Raw genomic sequence first — 20104 nt, 5'->3', positions numbered from 1 at the left:
TTGCTGGGAATTGTCTTGCTGTGACGTGACACTACTAACCTCTCCATCACTGTGCTGCTCGATTTCAGATTTCACATCTGTGGGAAGGTACTCTCAGACGTCTGTACAATTCATTTCATGAAGTGCACTACTGTATCTATCATCACTCCAGAGCTTTTGGCTTTTACTATTTCACTGTTTCGTGAGCCTTCAAAGACCCAGCAGGTTCCTGTCTGTGTGGCAACCTGGGGAATGTGTTGGGAGCACAGACAATTCTTATGTCTCTACTAAAACCACAATTTTCCTTTACTTCACCCACACTGCACTGGTGGATCTAAAATCTAATTTGAAAAGATCAGGTTAGTCAAATTTGACCCAAACAGTTTATAAGGTTTAAACATTTATGAGGTGCTGCCAACTCGTGGTGGTTGGTAACCCCACATCAGAATTACTTAACCTTTTCCAGACTTCTCCAAAACATTATGTTCAGATCAGGGTAAGGCTAACAAGGGTAACTGGACCTCCACAGGGTTAATGTTGCGTAAGATGTTGCTGTTTAGTATTTCTCAGTGGAACCTGCACAGGCAAACCAAGGGCATCATAAAAGGTAGATTAAGAAACTGGTGTCAGATGGAATCATCTTGATCAAACACAGCACAGTGATCTGTTTCAAATCTTTTGTTGTGTTTTGTTCTGAGGCTTAACGTAGCGAGTCACATCTCCTCAGCCAGGGTGGTTAAAGCAAACACATTTGATACATCTGTGTTTAAACTCACAGAACCTGACTGACTTCATTTCTGTTTTTATACCAATTTGAAGAAGACCTGTGGAGTCCTGAACTAAATTGTGTTTACTTAATGTTTAACTAATGCTTTGTGCATTAAGGTCTAATAGCAACGTTAAATGGGTTCCTTTATAAAAAGCTGTACTTTTTTTTGTTGTATGTTACATGTATATTTACCAGCTGCCAGTCTTTGTCACTACATCGCACTGCTGCATTTTGTTGATGTACATTGTGTACATGCATATTTATACACTCACCAACAACACAGCTCTATAGCGTCACCTTTAATGATATCAAATAAAAATGGTCTGACAGGACACTTTTACCTTTAAGCACTTCAATACTTGTGAGTGAGGATAGGTTTGGAGTTAAACTGCTTGCTTTTAACCAGACAATGAGATTTAGTAGAGATGTTAACACTTATTCAGTTGTTGAGGATTTATGAAAGATGTACAACACAACTTTTATTTTTTCAACAACATCACAACATCATTACAACATCACAACAACACCATAACAGGTTGATGTCATCATATTGTAATAAAAACAGGCCGACATCAGCATGTTGTGATAAAAACATCATGAAGCATTAAACAATAGCACTTACCTCTGATTTCCTGACTATGAATTGTCACTGAAACATTTATAATTACACTGATCTTTCTTTTTTAGAAAAGTTTGACAATGCTTGTTGTTTTGCAGTATTCTTTCATTTTTTTTGTTCAGTTTCCTCAGTCTGTTTTTTGTTTTTTAAATATAAGCACATAAGTATCTGTCAGGCAGCTAATCTGAAATCTTTTTGCCTCTCAAATTGAAAAACTGACTTTTGGCCATCGTATTTGGTTTTCTTCTGTCAGACAAATACTCACTCTTTAAATAGTTCTTCTTGGCAAATGCAACACTCACATCTTTTGTACTTTCATTCTGACATTATGATGATGCTGATCTAAGGCTGTGGCTGTGATTGTAATATTAGACTTGCTTCGATGTGATGGGTTTACAGAAAACCAAACAGACATAATGTCGTACAGAATTTGGTTATATTTTTGCATTTGGCATTTAAAATCTGCCCCAGTTAAATCAAAGCAGGATAAAATTCCCCAGGGAGCGCTGTGAAGCAGTTCCACATGAAGCTGGTTTGATGCATATAACTCTGATATGAAATATACATATACAGTGACGTCAATTGAGATCAGACAAGTTGACACAATTAGGATTAAGAAAGAAAGCAGACAGGGAAAGAAGCAGGAATGGTGAAAGGACACCAGCAAATCAGTAAAGAGAATAATGAGTGTCATGCAGAGATTACAACCAGTTGCAGTTCTGCAACTGGTTGTAATCTTAGCAGCTATTAATCATCTCCTGGCTCTCAACATTTAAATTTTCTTATGCACCTTTTTTCTGACTTATGCTGTCTTTGAAACTCTTTGAGGAAGCTACTAAAATTACAAATGATGTATGTTTTAAGATTTCTGGTCTGGGTGCTTGGCTCTTGGGGTACACAGGGTTGTCTATTAACTGGAAAGTCAGTGGTTCAATCCCTGATGCCTCCAGCCTCAATGTTAAAGTACCTTTAAGCAAGAAGTATTTGTCTGTATCTTCAAAATCAGACAATTTAGTTGTCATTCTCTATTTGTTAGCCCTGCAGTGGCTGGCATCCTGTCCAGGGTGTACCCTGCCTCTTTCTCTGTCATAGCTGGGACAGGCTTCTCTGCAATCCTGAATTGGATAAGTGGAAAAGGATGGATGGATTCCAAAGCCAGAGAAGTTACATAATCATCAACATTCACAGGGTGTGACATTTATTAGTGGAGCCAAAAACATGTCATGTGAAATTATTGAACAGCAGTAATTTATTTTGTATATCTGACTATCTGAATAATTTTACATGTGAAGGCTAAACAGATGGCTGCAGCGAAGGAGGTCACTCTTTTTAATTACAAGAAACTTTCCCAACTTATTTACTTATTTACCCCCCCCCAAAAAAAAAAAAAAAATTGCATAAATTTCTGCAGCCTAATGTAAGAATATGTCTTCTACATGCATATGTCTTGATGCATTCTCAATCATCCAGGAAAGTTGACTCTGTTCATCTGGACGTAGCGTTTTGTGGGAGAAACGTTTCGTCACTCATCCAAGTGACTTCTTCAGTCTCAGCTGACTGCAGGTTTCCCCAAACCTTATAAACAGTACATTTGCATAATGACTGAAACCAGCCCACTGAAGGAACAATGGGCTGGGAGGTCAGTTCCTTAATCATAATTATGCAAATTCTCATGACCATTGATCAACAACCACTGACCAAAACCCACTGATCAAAACCCACTGATCAATGGCCATGAGTCCCATTCACAGAGAGTTGGGGAATGGCTGCAATCACAGCGTTGTAAGATGGCGAAAGATGTACCCTTAGGCCCCCTCCTCGATTCAGAGATGGTCTTTCCCTTTTCACGTAAATGGCCTCCTTGACTCCACGCTCAAACCAGCGTTCCTCCCTGTCCAGGATGTGTACATCCTCATCTTTGAAAGAGTGTCCACTGGCCTGTAGGTGTAAATAAACTGCAGAGTCCTGGCCTGATGAGGTTGCTCTTCTGTGTTGTGCCATCCCCTTCACCAGAGGTTGTTTGGTTTCCCCCGATGTATAAATCCTGGCAATCCTCCTGGCACTTAACAGCGTACACTATGTTACTCTGTTTGTGTCGGGGGACCCGATCCTTGGGGTGGACCAGTTTTTGGCGCAGCGTGTTTTGGGGTTTAAAAGCCACAGAGACCCGGTGTTTAGAAAAAATGCGTCTCAACTGCTCCGATACTCCTGACACATACGGGAGTATCAGAGGTTTTCGGTTGGGCAGCGGTTGTCCTTCTCTCCTGGATCGGCTGGAGCTTTCTTTAGGTGCCTTCCCAGCTTTGACAAAAGTCCAGCTGGGATAACCACATTTACTCAGGGCCTTCTTGATGTGCTGTTCTTCTGCCTCCCTGGCCGCTGTGTCTGTGGGGATGGTGTTCGCTCTGTGTTGTAACGTCCTAATGACACCCAGTTTGTGCTCCAGTGGATGATGAGAGTCAAACCTTAAATACTGATCCGTATGTGTAGGTTTATGGTACATGTCAGCTTGTAGATGTCCCCCATTACTGATGGAAATCTCACAGGGAACTGACCTCCCAGCCCATTGTTCCTTCAGTGGGCTGGTTTCAGTCATTATGCAAATGTACTGTTTATAAGATTGGGGAAACCTGCAGTCAGCTGAGACTGAAGAAGTCACTTGGATGAGTGACGAAACGTTTCTCCCACAAAACGCTACGTCCAGATGAACAGAATCAACTTTTTGGAGTTCTACATGCATACTTCATATTATGCAAGTAAGGTGAGACTGAATTTAAGTTTTAAGTTTGCAAAAACACCTACTCTGTACCAGCTCTGCAGTCAAGTGAAGAACAAAGTTTTTAAAGGACTCTATGAAGTCCTATGACTAAGACTTTCACTGTTTCCATAGGAATTGAGAAGGTAAGTAGCAGCCAGGTGCTGCTAATCAGATTCAGCTGAATGACTGATCATTAGCAAGTGTGAGAACTTATATAAAAGCAGAAATTCTGTCAGTTTGCTAATTTGAAGCATTCAGGTGTGTTAACACAGTACACAGTGTTCCCAGGAGTGGACCTCCCAACAAACTCATACCCAGTTCAGACCTGCTCAAAGAAATTGCAAAAAACTTAAAAGCTATAATTTAGACTCTGCATGTCTCAGTTAGCATGTTAAATATTGAAGTTCTTGACAGTACAATTAGAAGACTCAGTATGCATGTCTTGTTAGGAAGGGCTGCCAGAAGAAAAGCTCATTCTCTCCCTAAAATAATAGCATCATGGTTTAGGTTTGCAAAGTAACACTTTAACAAAACACCAACTTCTGAAACTTGTTTTGCAGCCACAGGATCAGGGCATCCTGCAGTCATTGAGTTAACCATGAATTCCTTTGTATACCAAAATATTCTGAGGTCATCTCTGTGATAGCTAAACCTTAGGCCAAACTGAGTCATACAACAAGCACAACAGCAAATCTATATCATAGAGGCTGAAAAGAATCCAAGTGTGGCAATGATGCAGTCCATAGTCCAGACCTCGGGATGAATGCTATGAACTAGCAATGAACTAAAGCAACATTGTAAACAGCGGGCCAAAATTCCTTTACAACGATGTGAGATACTGATAAATCATACAGAAAATAATTACGTCAAGTTATTGCTGCTAAAGATGGTTCTAGAAGCTACTGAATTCTGGGTTGTGCTTAGTTTTTCATGGGATTGTAGAAAGCCCTATGAAAAATTTCACATGGTGCATATTAGTATGCACTAATTACCATCCACAAATTTTCCAAATAATTAAATATGTAGTGATTTTAATCATGCATTTTATCTCATTTATTACGATTAACTGATTTTAAAAATATATATTTTTATATTATTAACATTCTCGATTATGTATACTTTGCCTGTATAAATTAATGTACTTCTGTCTCATTATTAGTCACAACCATTTGTTTAACTTCTGAGAGGGTCTTTTTCCTTCTGTAGTTTTACTTCAGTTTGGGATTTTTGTGTCCCCGTACCCATTCCGAATTTCTTACATATAATAAAAAAAAATTATATGGGAAATAATAAAACTTATTTAAACCACATTTAGATGTTTTAAAATGATAAAAACTAAAGAAAATTTGAGCAACACCTCTCTGGAAAATGAAAATCAAATCAAAAATTTAAAATGTAAGCCTAATTAAAATTATGGCGATATAACAACTCTGATGACCAGATTCAAGTAGGAATGTATAAGTATTGGGAAGCTTCCCCATCTCCCCTGTGGTGCTAAACACACCTCTGTGCACCAGTGTATAAACAAAATGTTTGGCTTAAGTCACTCAGGTCAAACCACTGTGGCAGCCTTCTGGTCTTGCAGGTAAAGAGAATGCCCGCCTCAAATGCAGATCTTTTATAGCAGGGGTAGTGAACTCCAGCACTTGAGGGCCGGTGTCCTATATATCCTATAAAACAGGGGTTTTATAGGAGGTGAGCTGGCAAGAGCAGGAGCTTGATTGGTCAACCATTTGTTGAAATGTAAAGTAATTAGAGAAGTGTGTATGTGTGTATACATGACATGTTTGCTTTATATTCCATTACTGACAAATGAATGATAATTTTAGGATTATTTGTGAAAATTACTCTTCTTTGTTTTTCTTTTCCCTCAAACTGATAGGCCAGTTTGAATTGAGAAGGCGGGGTCTGAAAGTGCAGGTGGACTGCTGGATGAGAGAGAGGGAGATGGATGGGTTGCCGTTTTGGAAGTTGCTACTTGTGTGATGATTAGAGGACAATTAACTAACATTGTTTGCTGCTCAGTCAAGTCAGAGTGATGTCTGCTGTTTTCCACACTACACCTCTCTGCGTGTCAATAAGAAAGCATCTTTATTCTTTTTATGAATACAATAAATCTGGTCTATGAGTAGCATTTTCAAATCTAGTGTCAAATGTTTCATTTTTCACAATTTGCTGATATAATAATTTGTTTAACTGGACACTTCTGATCATAAATGCTAGCCAGACCTCAATACTCCAAACCGCTGTCAAAAGTCACAGCTGGGGGCATCCTCTCTCTGCGACAGAGCCAAAGATACACCCTGAAAATAGTCACAGAAATTGCCTCGGTTATGTGGCAATAAATACAGACTGACGCAACTGCTTGTTGTTGCCACAAGTCTTCAAAAAAATGACAGCTGAAATTGACCAAAAAGGCACCCTGTCAGAAAGTATTGTGGCAGACAGCAACATCCTATTTTTGTACCAACACAGTACACCATTAGAATAACTGGATGAATGTGACACGCTGGACTGCCTGTAGCCTTCTAGACAATGCTTCAATGGAAGTACTAATTAAACAAAAAAGTTTTGGGGTTTTTTTTTTCTTCAAATGTGCTAATGGCTGAGTTTTATATATGGTGATGTTTTTCTTGTTTGTTTGTTTTACTGGTGGCTGGAGCCTTCTAACTGCAGCTGCAGTGACATAATTGCAGGAACAATCAAAATGTGAAACACTTCCAAGTCCCACACCTAAACTTAAGAAGAAATGAATATTTTATTACATATATTTGACCTTTCTTTTCTTCACAATCTGCTGCAGCATGTGGGTGTTTGTATGGGTAAACAACACCAGCATGTTAAATGGCAGCAGTTGTATAAACGGCATACAGCCGGATGGTGAATATAACTCTTGCTGCTCCCCGTGGTTCCAAACAGTCTGTCTGCAAATGTAACAAACCAATTGGGAAGCGAAATATTCCATCGATATAGCCAGGAAACAAGCTGCCACTTTTTTTTTCCCCCAATAGAAATGGTGCTAATGTTTGTCTCACTGATGATTTGACTTTCACATTAGAAACAATGTTTTTCGCATCGGAAGTGTCAGCATTGGCATTTTAAAAAGCCTTTTTCCTCCGGAACACTCGTGAAAGCATGCATTCATTTATTAAGTGTTTGTATCTCATCTGTTTTTCTATCTACAAATGCTTGCCTTGTCTGCCAGTCATCATGCTGACCTTGGCATTTCCTCAATAAATAGATACATTTTTTTAAAAAAAATTCAAAGACTTCAGACTGTTCTCAAAGATTAAAAACCTTGTTGCTGAATAGATTAAGATCATAATTAGGACTCAGTTACAAACACTGCTAATGCTTAAGTTTTCCAATAAAGAGTTTGTATAGAGGGATGTGTTCATTACAACATTGACTCTGATTATCTCTAAGTATGCTGAAAAAACTTTGACGTGACGTTTAGGACGCTCACATTAATTCTGTGGCCGTTGCTTTGCACCTCCTGGTTTAACACCCTGAGTCGTCACGTGGCAGAGCAAAGCACCCTGTACTTTTCTTCTCCTGTCTAAATCTGCATATTTTAACAGCTGTTACTGCAGCCCTTGGAGACCGTAGGTCATAAGCCATTTGTGCGGGCAGAAATTATGACCCATCGTTATGTTTTAAAGTTAAGCGACCTTTAAAGGAATAATTGCACAGAAAATACAGTGTGGAGTCATCAACTTTTAGGTGGAGATTAGGTTAAAGTCGCCACCCTGGAAAGCTTACAGAATGAAGCTTCCTAATGTGTGACAATATAAAAAGGGGTATATTTTAAAACAAAATAGCCTTCATTAAGATGTTTTTGTGCCAAAACCCAACCACACCATTAAAGAGAAAATGTTAACAGTTATTGAAATGAAAGCTTTAACCAGATTGACTCCATTTCCAGTTAACAGGACAGTTTATTAGTCGTTATAGAGGACAGGAACAAACCATCCATTATGAGTCTGGACTGATCAGGTGTCATTTATCCATACTCCAGTAACATCTAAACTTGTTCCCCCACAGTCAGCAGAATAATTACATTTTTTCCCTGTTAGATACATTACAGCTCATTACGTTTTCTGCTTTAATGTTTTTTCCACAATACTTTTTAAACAAAAAAGTTCATTTCTTTTGAAAAACCACTTTACTAAAGAGATGGCTTTTTGGACGTCCAGCATGATGCTGAGTGAAGCAGTTTCTTTCTGCATCACTTCACTTTTTTTTAATGTGAGAAAGAGACAGTTTGTAAACAAGCCCGAAGCTCAGTGGCTTGTGAAGGAAAGGGACTCATCCTCTAAGAGAGTCTGACAAGATTAAAAATATCTTTGGAACAGACTCACTTTTCACCTTAAACGCTAAAGTAATGTTTGACACGATGGCCTGCACGAATACTCTGCATTGCTGTAAGCTGTGATAAAATGTAGAAGGTACCCTGTTAGTTTCAGATGTAATAAACCTGGGAATCCTCTCAGAGGATAAATATTTGTTAAAATATTTTTAAAAAGTCTGGTGTACCGTGAACACACTGTCATGTTCATGAAACCAGTTTGAGATGATTTGAGCTTTGTGACATGGTGTGCTATCCTGCAGGAAGCAGCCACTATGCGATGGCTACACTGTGGTCATAAGAGGATCGTCAGCAACAATCCTCAGGTAGGCTGTGGTGTTCAAATGATGCTCAGCTGATACTGAGACAAAGTGTTCAAAAAAAGGATATCACTCACACCATTACGCCACCATCAACAGCCTCAACTGTCAATACAAGACAGGACGGTTGCATAATTGCATGTTGGAAGTGACTTCTTGTAAAAATGACAGCATAAACTGACCAACACTTACTTTTTATGCATGCGTGGATAGTCGCACTTGTTCCCTCTCAGTGGTTTAATGGGAAATAGCTGGAGCCAGAAGCTGCTTAAGTGAGGAAGACAAGAACAGGTATCTACACTGATAATAGAAGGCAAAGGTGTTCAAGTTTGTTATCTTTTTCTCAGCATAAGGAGTAAGGTTAACTCATTTTTGCCTCCCTCAAAAGAAAATTGGTAATGTAGCACAGGGCATGATAAGAGCTTTTAGACAAATTACCTTGTGTCTTCAGGGAAACTAAGGGCGAAAGATAGGATACAGTCAAAAGTTCAGAAGTTTTACCAGAATTTGTCTTTTTTCTTAAACTTTTTGTCTTCTTGTATGTTTGCAGTGATTTTATATTATGGTGAATCTAGGAATTTTCACCAGTCAGTCATAGCATTGTGACCTTACTTACTTAGACTTAGACTAACCAAGCGCCACCAAGAGACTGACTCTTGGTGGCGCTGTCACTTGGTGTTCGCTCGCTCTGTGGTATAGTATCACTTCCTGTTCCTGCTCAAACACAGTGGTGTTTCTGAGTAGCTTTTCTGCTTAGCAATTTAATTTAAATCTTTTGATACATCCCTTTTTCATAGTATAATCTTAACGTGCTTCATCTGAATCACCCTTTCTGTGTACTCACTACCTAATTTATAGCCAAAGTATTCACTCACTGTCTCTTTACTGTTTCGCTAGCTTAGCTTAGCTCGTAGCCGACTCGTTAGCACCATGGCTACTTCACCTGTCCCTCCTGCACTTTCCTGCTCATTGTGTCAGATGTTTAGTTACTCCTCGGCCTCCTTTAGCAGTAATGATACCTGTAATAAATGTAGCATATTTGCAGCTCTGGAGGCCAGGATTACTGAATTGGAGACTCGGCTTCGCACCCTTCATTCACCCGTAGCTAGCCAGGCCCCTGTAGCTGGTGCAGCCGAAGATAGCGTAGGCCCCGCTAGCTGTTCCCCGGCAGACCCCAAGCAGCTGGGGAAAGAAGGCGGCTGGGTGACGGTGAGGAGGAAGCATAGTCTTAAACTGAAGCCCCAGGTACACCACCAACCTGTTCATGTGTCTAACCGTTTTTCCCCACTCGGCGACACACCCGCCGGGGGTCAAACTCTGGTAATTGGTGATTCTGTTCTCAGACATGTGAAGCTAGAGACACCCGCAACCATAGTCAATTGTCTTCCAGGGGCCAGAGCAGGCGACATTGAAGGAAATTTAAAACTGCTGGCTAAGGGTAAACGTAAATACAGTAAGATCATAATTCACGTCGGCAGTAATGACACCCGGTTACGCCAATCGGAGGTCACTAAAATCAATATTGAATCGGTGTGTAACTTTGCAAAAACAATGTCGGACTCTGTAGTTTTCTCTGGTCCCCTCCCCAATCAGACCAGGAGTGACATGTTTAGCCGCATGTTCTCCTTAAATTGCTGGCTGTCTGAGTGGTGTCCCAGAAACGATGTGGGCTTCATAGATAATTGGCAAACCTTCTGGAGGAAACCTGGTCTTGTTAGGAGAGACGGCATCCATCCCACTTTGGATGGAGCAGCTCTCATTTCTAGAAATATGGACAAATTCATTAAACCCCCCAAAATATGACTATCCAGAGTTGGGACCAGGAAGCAGAGTTGCAGTCTTACACGCCTCTCTGCAGCTTCTCTCCTCCTGCTACCCCCCCAAAAACCCATCTCCATTGAGACTGTGTCAGCTCCCAAAAAGACAAAAAACAAACTAAAAACCAGCAATAAACAACTTAAACATAAAAAATCACAAAGAAAGAACAATACAGTATCCACATCTGAACCAAAGAGTAAAACAGTGAAATGTGGATTATTAAATATTAGGTCTCTCTCCTCCAAGTCTCTGTTAGTACATGACTTAATAATTGATCAACAAATCGATTTACTCTGCCTTACAGAAACCTGGTTGCAGCAGGATGAGTATGTTAGTTTAAATGAATCAACACCCCCGAGTCATTCTAACTACCAGAAATCCCGAAGCACAGGCCGAGGGGGCGGTGTGGCAGCAATTTTTCACACCAGCCTATTAATTAACGAAAGACCAAGACAGACTTTTAATTCATTTGAAAGCCTGATGCTTAGCCTCGTCCACCCCAGCTGTAAAACTCAGAAACCAGTCTTACTTGTTATCATCTATCGTCCACCTGGGCCTTACACAGAGTTTCTCTCTGATTTCTCAGACTTTTTATCTGATTTAGTGCTCAGCTCAGATAAAATAATTATTGTGGGTGATTTTAACATCCATGTAGATGCTAAAAATGACAGCCTCAACATCGCATTTAATCTGTTATTAGACTCAATTGGCTTCTCTCAAAATGTAAAAGAACCCACCCACCACTTTAATCACACTCTAGATCTTGTTTTAACATATGGCATAGAAACTGAACATGTAACAGTGTTTCCTGAAAACCCTCTGCTGTCTGATCATTTCCTGATAACATTTACATTTACAATAATTGATTACACAGCAGTGGAGAGTAGACTTTATCAAAGTAGATGTCTTTCTGAAAGTGCTGTAACTAAGTTTAAGAATATAATCCACCCACTGTTGTCATCTTCAATGCCCTGTACCAACATAGAGCAGAGCAGCTATCTGAACGCTACTCCAACAGAGGTCGATTATCTTGTTAATAATTTTACCTCCTCACTACGTACGACTCTGGATACTGTAGCTCCTGTGAAAACTAAGGCCTCAAATCCAAAGTCCCTGACTCCGTGGTATAATTCTCAAACACGTAGCCTAAAGCAGATAACTCGTAAGCTGGAGAGGAAATGGCGTGTCACAAATTTAGAGGATCATCATTTAGCCTGGAGAAATAGTTTGCTGCTTTATAAGAAAGCCCTCCGCAAAGCCAGAACATCTTACTATTCGTCACTGATTGAAGAAAATAAGAACAACCCCAGGTTTCTCTTCAGCACTGTAGCCAGGCTGACAAAAAGTCAGAGCTCTACTGAGCCAACCATCCCTTTAACGTTAACTAGTAATGACTTCATGAACTTCTTCACAAATAAAATTTTTATCATTAGAGAAAAAATTACCAATAATCATCCCACAGATGTAATATTATCTACAGCTACTCTTAGTACCATCGATGTTAAGTTAGACTCTTTTTCTTCAATTGATCTTTCTGAGTTAACTTCAATAATTAATTCCTCCAAACCATCAACGTGTCTTTTAGACCCCATTCCTACAAAACTGCTCAAAGAAGTCCTGCCATTAATTAATTCTTCGATCTTAAATATGATCAACCTATCTCTAATAATCGGCTATGTACCACAGGCCTTCAAGCTGGCTGTAGTTAAACCTTTACTTAAAAAGCCATCTCTAGACCCAGCTGTCTTAGCTAATTATAGGCCAATCTCCAACCTTCCTTTCATATCAAAAATCCTTGAAAGAGTAGTTGTCAAACAGCTAACTGATCATCTGCAGAGGAATGGCTTATTTGAAGCGTTTCAGTCAGGTTTCAGAGCTCATCACAGCACAGAAACAGCTTTAGTGAAGGTTACAAATGATCTTCTTATGGCCTCTGACAGTGGACTCATCTCTGTGCTTGTCCTGCTAGATCTCAGTGCTGCGTTCGATACTGTTGACCATAATATCCTATTAGAGCGATTAGAACATGCTGTAGGTATTACAGGTACTGCACTGCAGTGGTTTGTATCATATCTATCTAATAGACTCCAGTTTGTACATGTAAATGGAGAGTCCTCTTCAGACACTAAGGTCAATTATGGTGTTCCACAGGGTTCAGTGCTAGGACCAATTCTATTTACATTATACATGCTTCCCCTAGGCAACATCATTAGAAGACATAGCATAAATTTTCACTGCTATGCAGATGACACGCAGCTCTATCTATCCATGAAGCCAGGTAACACACACCAATTAGTTAAACTGCAGGAATGTCTTAAAGACATAAAGACCTGGATGGCCGCTAACTTTCTGCTTCTTAATTCAGATAAAACTGAGGTTATTGTACTCGGCCCTGAAAATCTTAGAAATATGGTATCTAAGCAGATTCTTACTCTGGATGGCATTACCTTGGCCTCCAGTAACACTGTGAGAAACCTTGGAGTCATTTTTGACCAGGACATGTCCTTCAATGCACATATTAAACAAATATGTAAGACTGCTTTCTTCCATTTGCGCAACATCTCTAAAATTAGAAATATCCTGTCTCAGAGTGATGCTGAAAAACTAGTTCATGCATTTATTACTTCCAGGCTGGACTACTGTAATTCACTATTATCAGGAAGTCCTAAAAACTCGCTGAGAAGCCTTCAGCTAATCCAAAATGCTGCAGCAAGAGTACTGACAGGGACTAGAAAGAGAGAGCATATTTCTCCTGTTTTGGCTTCCCTTCATTGGCTTCCTGTTAAATCCAGAATTGATTTCAAAATCCTGCTCCTCACATACAAGGTCTTAAATAATCAGGCCCCATCTTATCTTAATGACCTTGTAGTACCATATCACCCTATTAGAGCACTTCGCTCTTGCACTGCAGGCCTACTTGTTGTTCCTAGAGTATTTAAAAGTAGAATGGGAGGCAGAGCCTTCAGTTTTCAGGCCCCTCTTCTGTGGAACCAGCTTCCAGTTTGGATTCGGGAGACAGACACTATCTCTACTTTCAAGATTAGGCTTAAAACTTTCCTTTTTGCTAAAGCATATAGTTAGGGCTGGACCAGGTGACCCTGAATCCTCCCTTAGTTATGCTGCAATAGACGTAGGCTGCCGGGGATTCCCATGATGCATTGAGTTTTTCCCTTCCAGTCACCTTTCTCACTCACTATGTGCTAATAGACCTCTCTGCATCGAATCATATCTGTTATTAATCTCTGTCTCTCTTCCACAGCATGTCTTTCATCCTGTTTTCCTTCTTTCACCCCAACCGGTCGCAGCAGATGGCCGCCCCTCCCTGAGCCTGGTTCTGCCGGAGGTTTCTTCCTGTTAAAAGGGAGTTTTTCCTTCCCACTGTCGCCAAAGTGCTTGCTCATAGGGGGTCATATGATTGTTGGGTTTTTCTCTGTATTTATTATTGTGCTATCTACTGTACAATATAAAGCGCCTTGAGGCGACTTTTGTTGTGATTTGGCGCTATATAAATAAAATTGAATTGAATTGAATTGAATAGATCCTCCCATGCTTTATGTGGCATATCGGGCAGCAAACGAACGCCACCAGGCTCGATCTTGTGCCCGGGTTTCAGCTTCTTCCAACGATATATTCAATGTCTTTAGGTCTTGATGGAATGACCTTCGCCAGGTGTTGCCAGCGCATTGCTGTTTTTGGAATCTGTGCGTCATCCATGCGGAGGATATGGCCGGCCAGTCGAAGCCTTTTGCGTGCAACGATGTTGTGAAGTTTGACTGTGCCACTCCTGCGCAGGATCTCCTCGTTGGTGATGTGGTCGGTGTAGCGGATCCTCAGAATCCGGCGAAGACATCGCTGCTGAAAGACGTCGAGCTTGGTGTTGATGCAGGCCAACACCTTCCAAGTCTCGCTGGCATAAATGGCGGTTGGGATCACGATTGAATTAAACAAGCTTTGGCTGTAGCCACAAGGAGCAGTAAGTACGTTCCAAGGTCAACGTCACTTCCTGTTTGCCATTTGTTTGAAAGTTGTGTTTTGATCGTGTCCTGTGGATTTTTGAAATTTGGCCATCAATTTCTGGAGCAAAGACTCAAATTGTTGGAACTTTGGTAAAACCCTGTTTGGATTAAGACTTTGATACAGGATATTGGACTGGACTAACAGAGTTAACGAGGTAATTGCAGGCTAGCCAACAGGTTACCAGGCTAACAGCTGACTGAGGAATCAGCTGACTGAACCTGCTACCAGGGTAACCAGAGAAAATGGGGCCGAAGAGGACACCGACAGCTGAGGAAGTCGAGGACATTAAAAGTCTCTTGACTTCATAATGGAGGAAATTTCCACTATCAGGTCGCAGCAGAAAAAATATCATTGAAATTGTGGAAGAGGTAAAGCTCCGCATCCAAAACGCCGAAAAAGATAAAAAGATTGCATACCTGGAAAGTAAGGTCGCTGACCTGGAACAATACTCCAGGATAAACGACGTCATGATATTGAAAGAGTCAGTGAAAATAAATTTCTGGGGGTGATAATAGATGAAAAACTTAACTGGAGAGCTCACGTAAGATATATTCATTCCAAAGTATCACGTAGCATTGCAATACTAAACAAGGCAAAACAGGCATTCGACAGAGCATCACTTCATATTCTCTACTGTTCACTGGTTTCACCATACTTAAGCTATTGTGCAGAGGTCTGGGGCAATAACTATAAAACCACATTACATTCACTTTTTACTCTTCAAAAAAAAGCAATTCGAATCATCCACAATGCAGGTTATAGGGAACATACAAACTCACTATTTTTGCAGTCTGAAATATTGAAAATGAATGATCTAGTGAAATTCCAAACAGCACAAATTCTATTCAAAGCAAAAAATAAAGAACTGCCAGCTAATATTCTGAGTATGTTTTTTTTGAAAGAAGGAAGTTATAATTTAAGGGGTTTTTGTAACTTCAAAACAGGGAAGGTACGAACTACAAGAAAAGGCTTTTGTGTTTCTGTTCATGGGGTGAAACTATGGAACAGTCTCAATATGGAATTAAAGCAATGTCCAAACATAAAACTGTTCAAAAAGAGTTATAAAAATATGATCTTCTTGAACTATAAAGAAAAGGAAAATATTGAAATTAAGTGAATGTCTCTATTTAAAAAAAAAAAAAAAAAAATTCATGATATAATATTATAGTATAAAGTATATCAGAAATCTGTTCACTATTTCTATTACAAATTATATCAGTAAGGAAGCTGACTAAATATTAACTGATAATTTATGGCAAGGGGGTGGGTTTAAATAAGTGTTTACTTCTTCCCACTCCCTTTCAACATGTAAATTAATGAGAATGTTTTTTTTTTTGTATGTATGTATTTTGTATAGTATTTTTTTCTGTCTCTCTCTTATTTTCTTTTCTAAATGTACCTGTATATTGTTCACATGTTGAAATAAAAAATTACCAAAATACCAAATACCAAGTGGAGTTTGATCTTGAGGGAGATGGTCGGGGAGGACCAGATCTTGTTCAGCATTGTGACCACCTCCCTAATATCATGTTGGTCCCTCATTTGCTGACCGGTCGAGGCATCGGCTCCGCTCAACCCTTGAAGGTGTGCTGTGGTACCAAGATGTTAGAAAAAGAGCCTTTAAGTCTCGTAAGTTGAGAGGTGGAGCTTCCATGGATTGAACTTGTTTGCCTAGCACATCCCACAGAGGTAAACACCTCAAACTCGTTGTTGTGCTCCTCAAACCATTTCTGAACCGTTTTTGCTTTGTGGCAGGGAGCAATTCTGCTGAAAGAGGCCACAGCCATTCAGAATACACTGTTTGCATGAAAGGGTGGTCTGCAACAATGCTTGGTGGTACGCATCAAAGTAACATCCATATGGATGGCAAGACCCAAGACTTCCTATTAGAGCTTGCCCAAAGCATCACATTGCCTCCACTGGTTTGCTTTTTTACCCAGATTTCATTGTGGTGCCAAACCCGCTGGGCCATCCACATGATGTCTGCAGCTATGCAGCCCCATACGCAATAAACTGCGATGCACTGTTTGTCCTGACACCTTTCTTTTAGAATCAGCATTACATTTTTTGACAATTTGAGTTACAGTAGCTCTTCTGTTCCATATTTACTCCCCACGTGCATCACTGAGCCTTGGCCACCCATGACCTTGTTGCTGGTTCACCACTGTTCCTTCCTTAGACCACCTTCAACAGATACAGTACTGACCACGACAGACTGGGAAAACTCTGACCCAGTCATCTAGCCATCACAGTTTGGCCCTTTTCAAACTCACTCAATCCTTATGCTTGCTCATTTTTCCTGCTTTGAGAACAAAATGTTCACTCCACGCTCCCTAATATATCCCAAACACTTCCCACAATAAAGAAATAATCACCTGTCAGTGGCTATAATGTTATGCCTGATGGATGTATATTCTGTACTGAATGTACTGAATGCTTTGGCGAAAAAAAGTATCCATGCTATCCATGATCTGGAGATTGGAATATAGTTTGAGTAGTTTCTGGAAGTTTATTTTTACTGTGAGTCCGACAGTTGCAGTTCAGTGCAACTGTCACCAACGAGACACATTTCAAGTCAATGAGGAGGATTGTGCAGACTGTGAAGTCTTGTTATCACATAAAATAAAAACTGATTGAATGCCACTAGCTTACCCTTTTCTTGTCAGTTGAGGTCTGCTTGCTGACAAACTGCCTGAAGGGCTTTGGATGAAATTCATCTGTATCCTCTATTGTCAGTCTCGGAATGGCCGTCATCGGGCGAATGACCCCAGGTTTTGTCTGGATAATACAATTCAGACATTTGACAGCACAAAGGAATTAATTCTCATAAGCAGCTCATAAATTCTCATAAGTCAGCAGATGAAGGAGCGTGATCAAATAAAGAATGTGTACCTGTTTGCGACCCAGCAGTTTTCTCTCCACGTCGGCAGATGGGTGCAAGCTGCATAAAGATGCCTGAATAAATAAGTTAGAGGAAAAAAAGAAATATTAACACAATTACTAATTCCTCTCACAAAAGTTAAACACTGATAACCAAAAGCACTCCCGCCTTCTTCTCTTTCAATTAATTATGATATTTGCCATCAGAGAGAAAACAAATACAACTGGGACAAGTAATTTATTTTTGAGTTTTTATGATAGCATAAATACATAAACATCTGGTTGCAAATCAGATTCATTATTCTTGCTCAAAATAACAGAAAATTATTCGGTTCATGCAAGAAGATATACAATTTAGAGGAAAATTAAGTTTTAAATTGGAGTTTAATGAACCCAGGAATGAGGTTTTATTTGTGAGTTTGCTAATAAACTGTTGCTATGAAATAGAGTAGCTTCAACACATGATAGCACGCTGTTTTGAACGTCTTATGCGTGCATACTTATGCAGTAAGCTACTTTATAAATGCCCCGTGTTCCTGGTGAACTGTGAAATCTGTCAGAAGCTCAATACAAACACAGACCGAGAGGATGGAGTCTATCCCTGCTGTCCTAGTGCAAGAGCACACCTTACAGCCCATTTAAAATCACTAGTGAGCCCAACATGCATGTCTTTGGACTGTAGGAGGAAGCAGAGGGAACCCACGGACTGTAGGCACAGGGAAAATATGTAAACTCGGATTCAAATTCCTTGCTGTGGGGTGACATTAATCACTGCACCACTGTGCCACCCATATTTCCCATTGTGAACTATTCCTTTAACTTTTTTGAAGCTGGTTGAAATTCGGCAAGTTCTATTTTATAATATTCAAAGAGAAAATGTTTTGGCATGCGGAAAATCTTCGAGCCACCTTCAAATTCCTAATGAAAAATATCTCACCTCACACCTCACAGTGAAAAAATTATTTGCTTGCCATGTCCTGTGAATTCTGGAATAAAAGCATCTGAATAAGCACTGCGAATAAGCACCGTCAGCAGCAGGTTGTTTATCCTGTGGGGTAAAAGCTGAGAAAAAAAGAAAGCATTTGCCTTTAATTCAACGTGCAAAACTACCTGACCTCTACTCACATATTTGGTTTCACGTCCCAACGATTTTGAAAATGATGAGTTTTTCGGCTGGAAATGAAGAAGAATAACAGAAACTGAATGACACAAGCCGGATGTCAGGGGAAATTGAAAAATAAGAATCATCAAATGACTCATTCATTTGTAACTGTGACGGTCACTTTTTAGAAAAGAAATTAATGAAAAGATGATCAAAAGAAGTCCTTGGAGAACATGAATCATGGCCTCTCCAGAACACGTCTCTTTATTTTCTCAGACTTGAATTTAACGTGTTTTCTTGTTACACAACACAGTTTCCCTTGTTAGCGACTGAAAAATTGATGTTTTCATGCATACTTTCCCCCCTGCTGAGTTTACACAAGCATCTAGCTTAAGAGCACACATCCCATGGATGACATTTTCTCTCTCTCACACACACACACACACACACACACACACACACACACACACACACACACACACAGTTGTTTTCTCTGGAAACTATAGGAAGCATTCTCCTTTGATAAATAATGGACAGATGTCCCTTCATTTCTTGTGCTCATATAGTTAAAATTCACTTTTATCCAACTTCCTGCTTGTGTTTCAGTAAAACAGTACAGAGGACTAATTTCTTCAGTTCCAAAGCTACTGCAGTTCTTTATTTATCTTTTCTATTTCATTTTTACTTTAATGGTTCACACTTTTAGCTATATATAGACACAAATATACATTTTCTTTCTCTCTTTTATTTGTTTTTGGGAGTGTTTTTGTGTGAAAGCTGCTTGCCTGCTCCTTTTGAGAAATGATGAAACTGCAATTAGGATGCAAAATGATGACACTGATTCGCATTGTTATTCTGGGTGCAAAGAGCATGTGTTTACTCTTTTGCTTTTTATTGACCTAAACAAATTCTGCACTAAAGAACTGAGATGACAACGCTTTAGTCAGCTTTGCATCACCATGTGTGCAAAATTTGCAGTGTGAACTTTTAACAGTTTTTACAAAAAGAAAGACTAAAAAAAATAAAGATAAAAAGAAGAAAAAATTAAATTTTGTTAATCATCACAAACTGGACAAGATGGTGTCATTTCAGAGTGGTAGCTGACAAAGACACAATCAGCTACCACTAGTCCCAGATACCCAGAGAAGAGCCAGTGACCTTCATGGTAACCACCAGTCGCTAGGGGAAACCATCTAGTCCCTAACTGTTTGTCAAGTGTTTGCTTGAGTTGCTGGCTGTTGCTTGGGGAAATCAGTCACAGAGCGGGGCGGGGGCTACACCAAGAATCTGCTCATGATTGATTTGGTCACCAGCAGACAGTCATCTGTAGTTTTTATTCAAGATGCCATTTGTCTGTAAACACTCGCTAACTAACCACCAAGCAAAAGAATGTGAAACTAGAAACGGAGGATGTTCACCTTCAAAGTAAAAGCTGTGCCCCACCGCTGCAACCCACGTGTTTCAAAAGGGGCAGCTTTTGCGATGATTGCAAAT

At 39.8% G+C, this 20104-nt stretch overlaps 1 protein-coding gene across 5 annotated transcripts in view; it reads right to left on the bottom strand.

The window, feature by feature from the left end:
- mlip (muscular LMNA-interacting protein) overlaps positions 1–20104 on the bottom strand; it is a 46206-nt gene that overhangs the window by 5911 nt on the left and 20191 nt on the right. For 3 of the 5 annotated variants that reach the window (XM_019366397.2, XM_005474087.4, XM_005474086.4), the window contains 3 exons: positions 18634–18681; positions 17521–17583; positions 17281–17406 (listed from right to left, as the gene is read on the bottom strand). In XM_019366397.2, the coding sequence (XP_019221942.1) occupies positions 17281–17406; positions 17521–17583; positions 18634–18681 (237 nt within the window). Of the gene's footprint in view, positions 1–16070; positions 16218–17280; positions 17407–17520; positions 17584–18633; positions 18682–20104 lie in introns of all 5 variants that reach the window. The other 2 variants (XR_002064235.2, XR_269745.4) reach the window with 2 other exon arrangements.

This window comes from Oreochromis niloticus, linkage group LG13 (assembly GCF_001858045.2).
Source record: "Oreochromis niloticus isolate F11D_XX linkage group LG13, O_niloticus_UMD_NMBU, whole genome shotgun sequence".
NCBI classification, from domain to species: domain Eukaryota; kingdom Metazoa; phylum Chordata; class Actinopteri; order Cichliformes; family Cichlidae; genus Oreochromis; species Oreochromis niloticus.
Note: the sequence above shows the minus strand (reverse complement) of the source record. Positions and strands in the feature narration are given on the sequence as shown.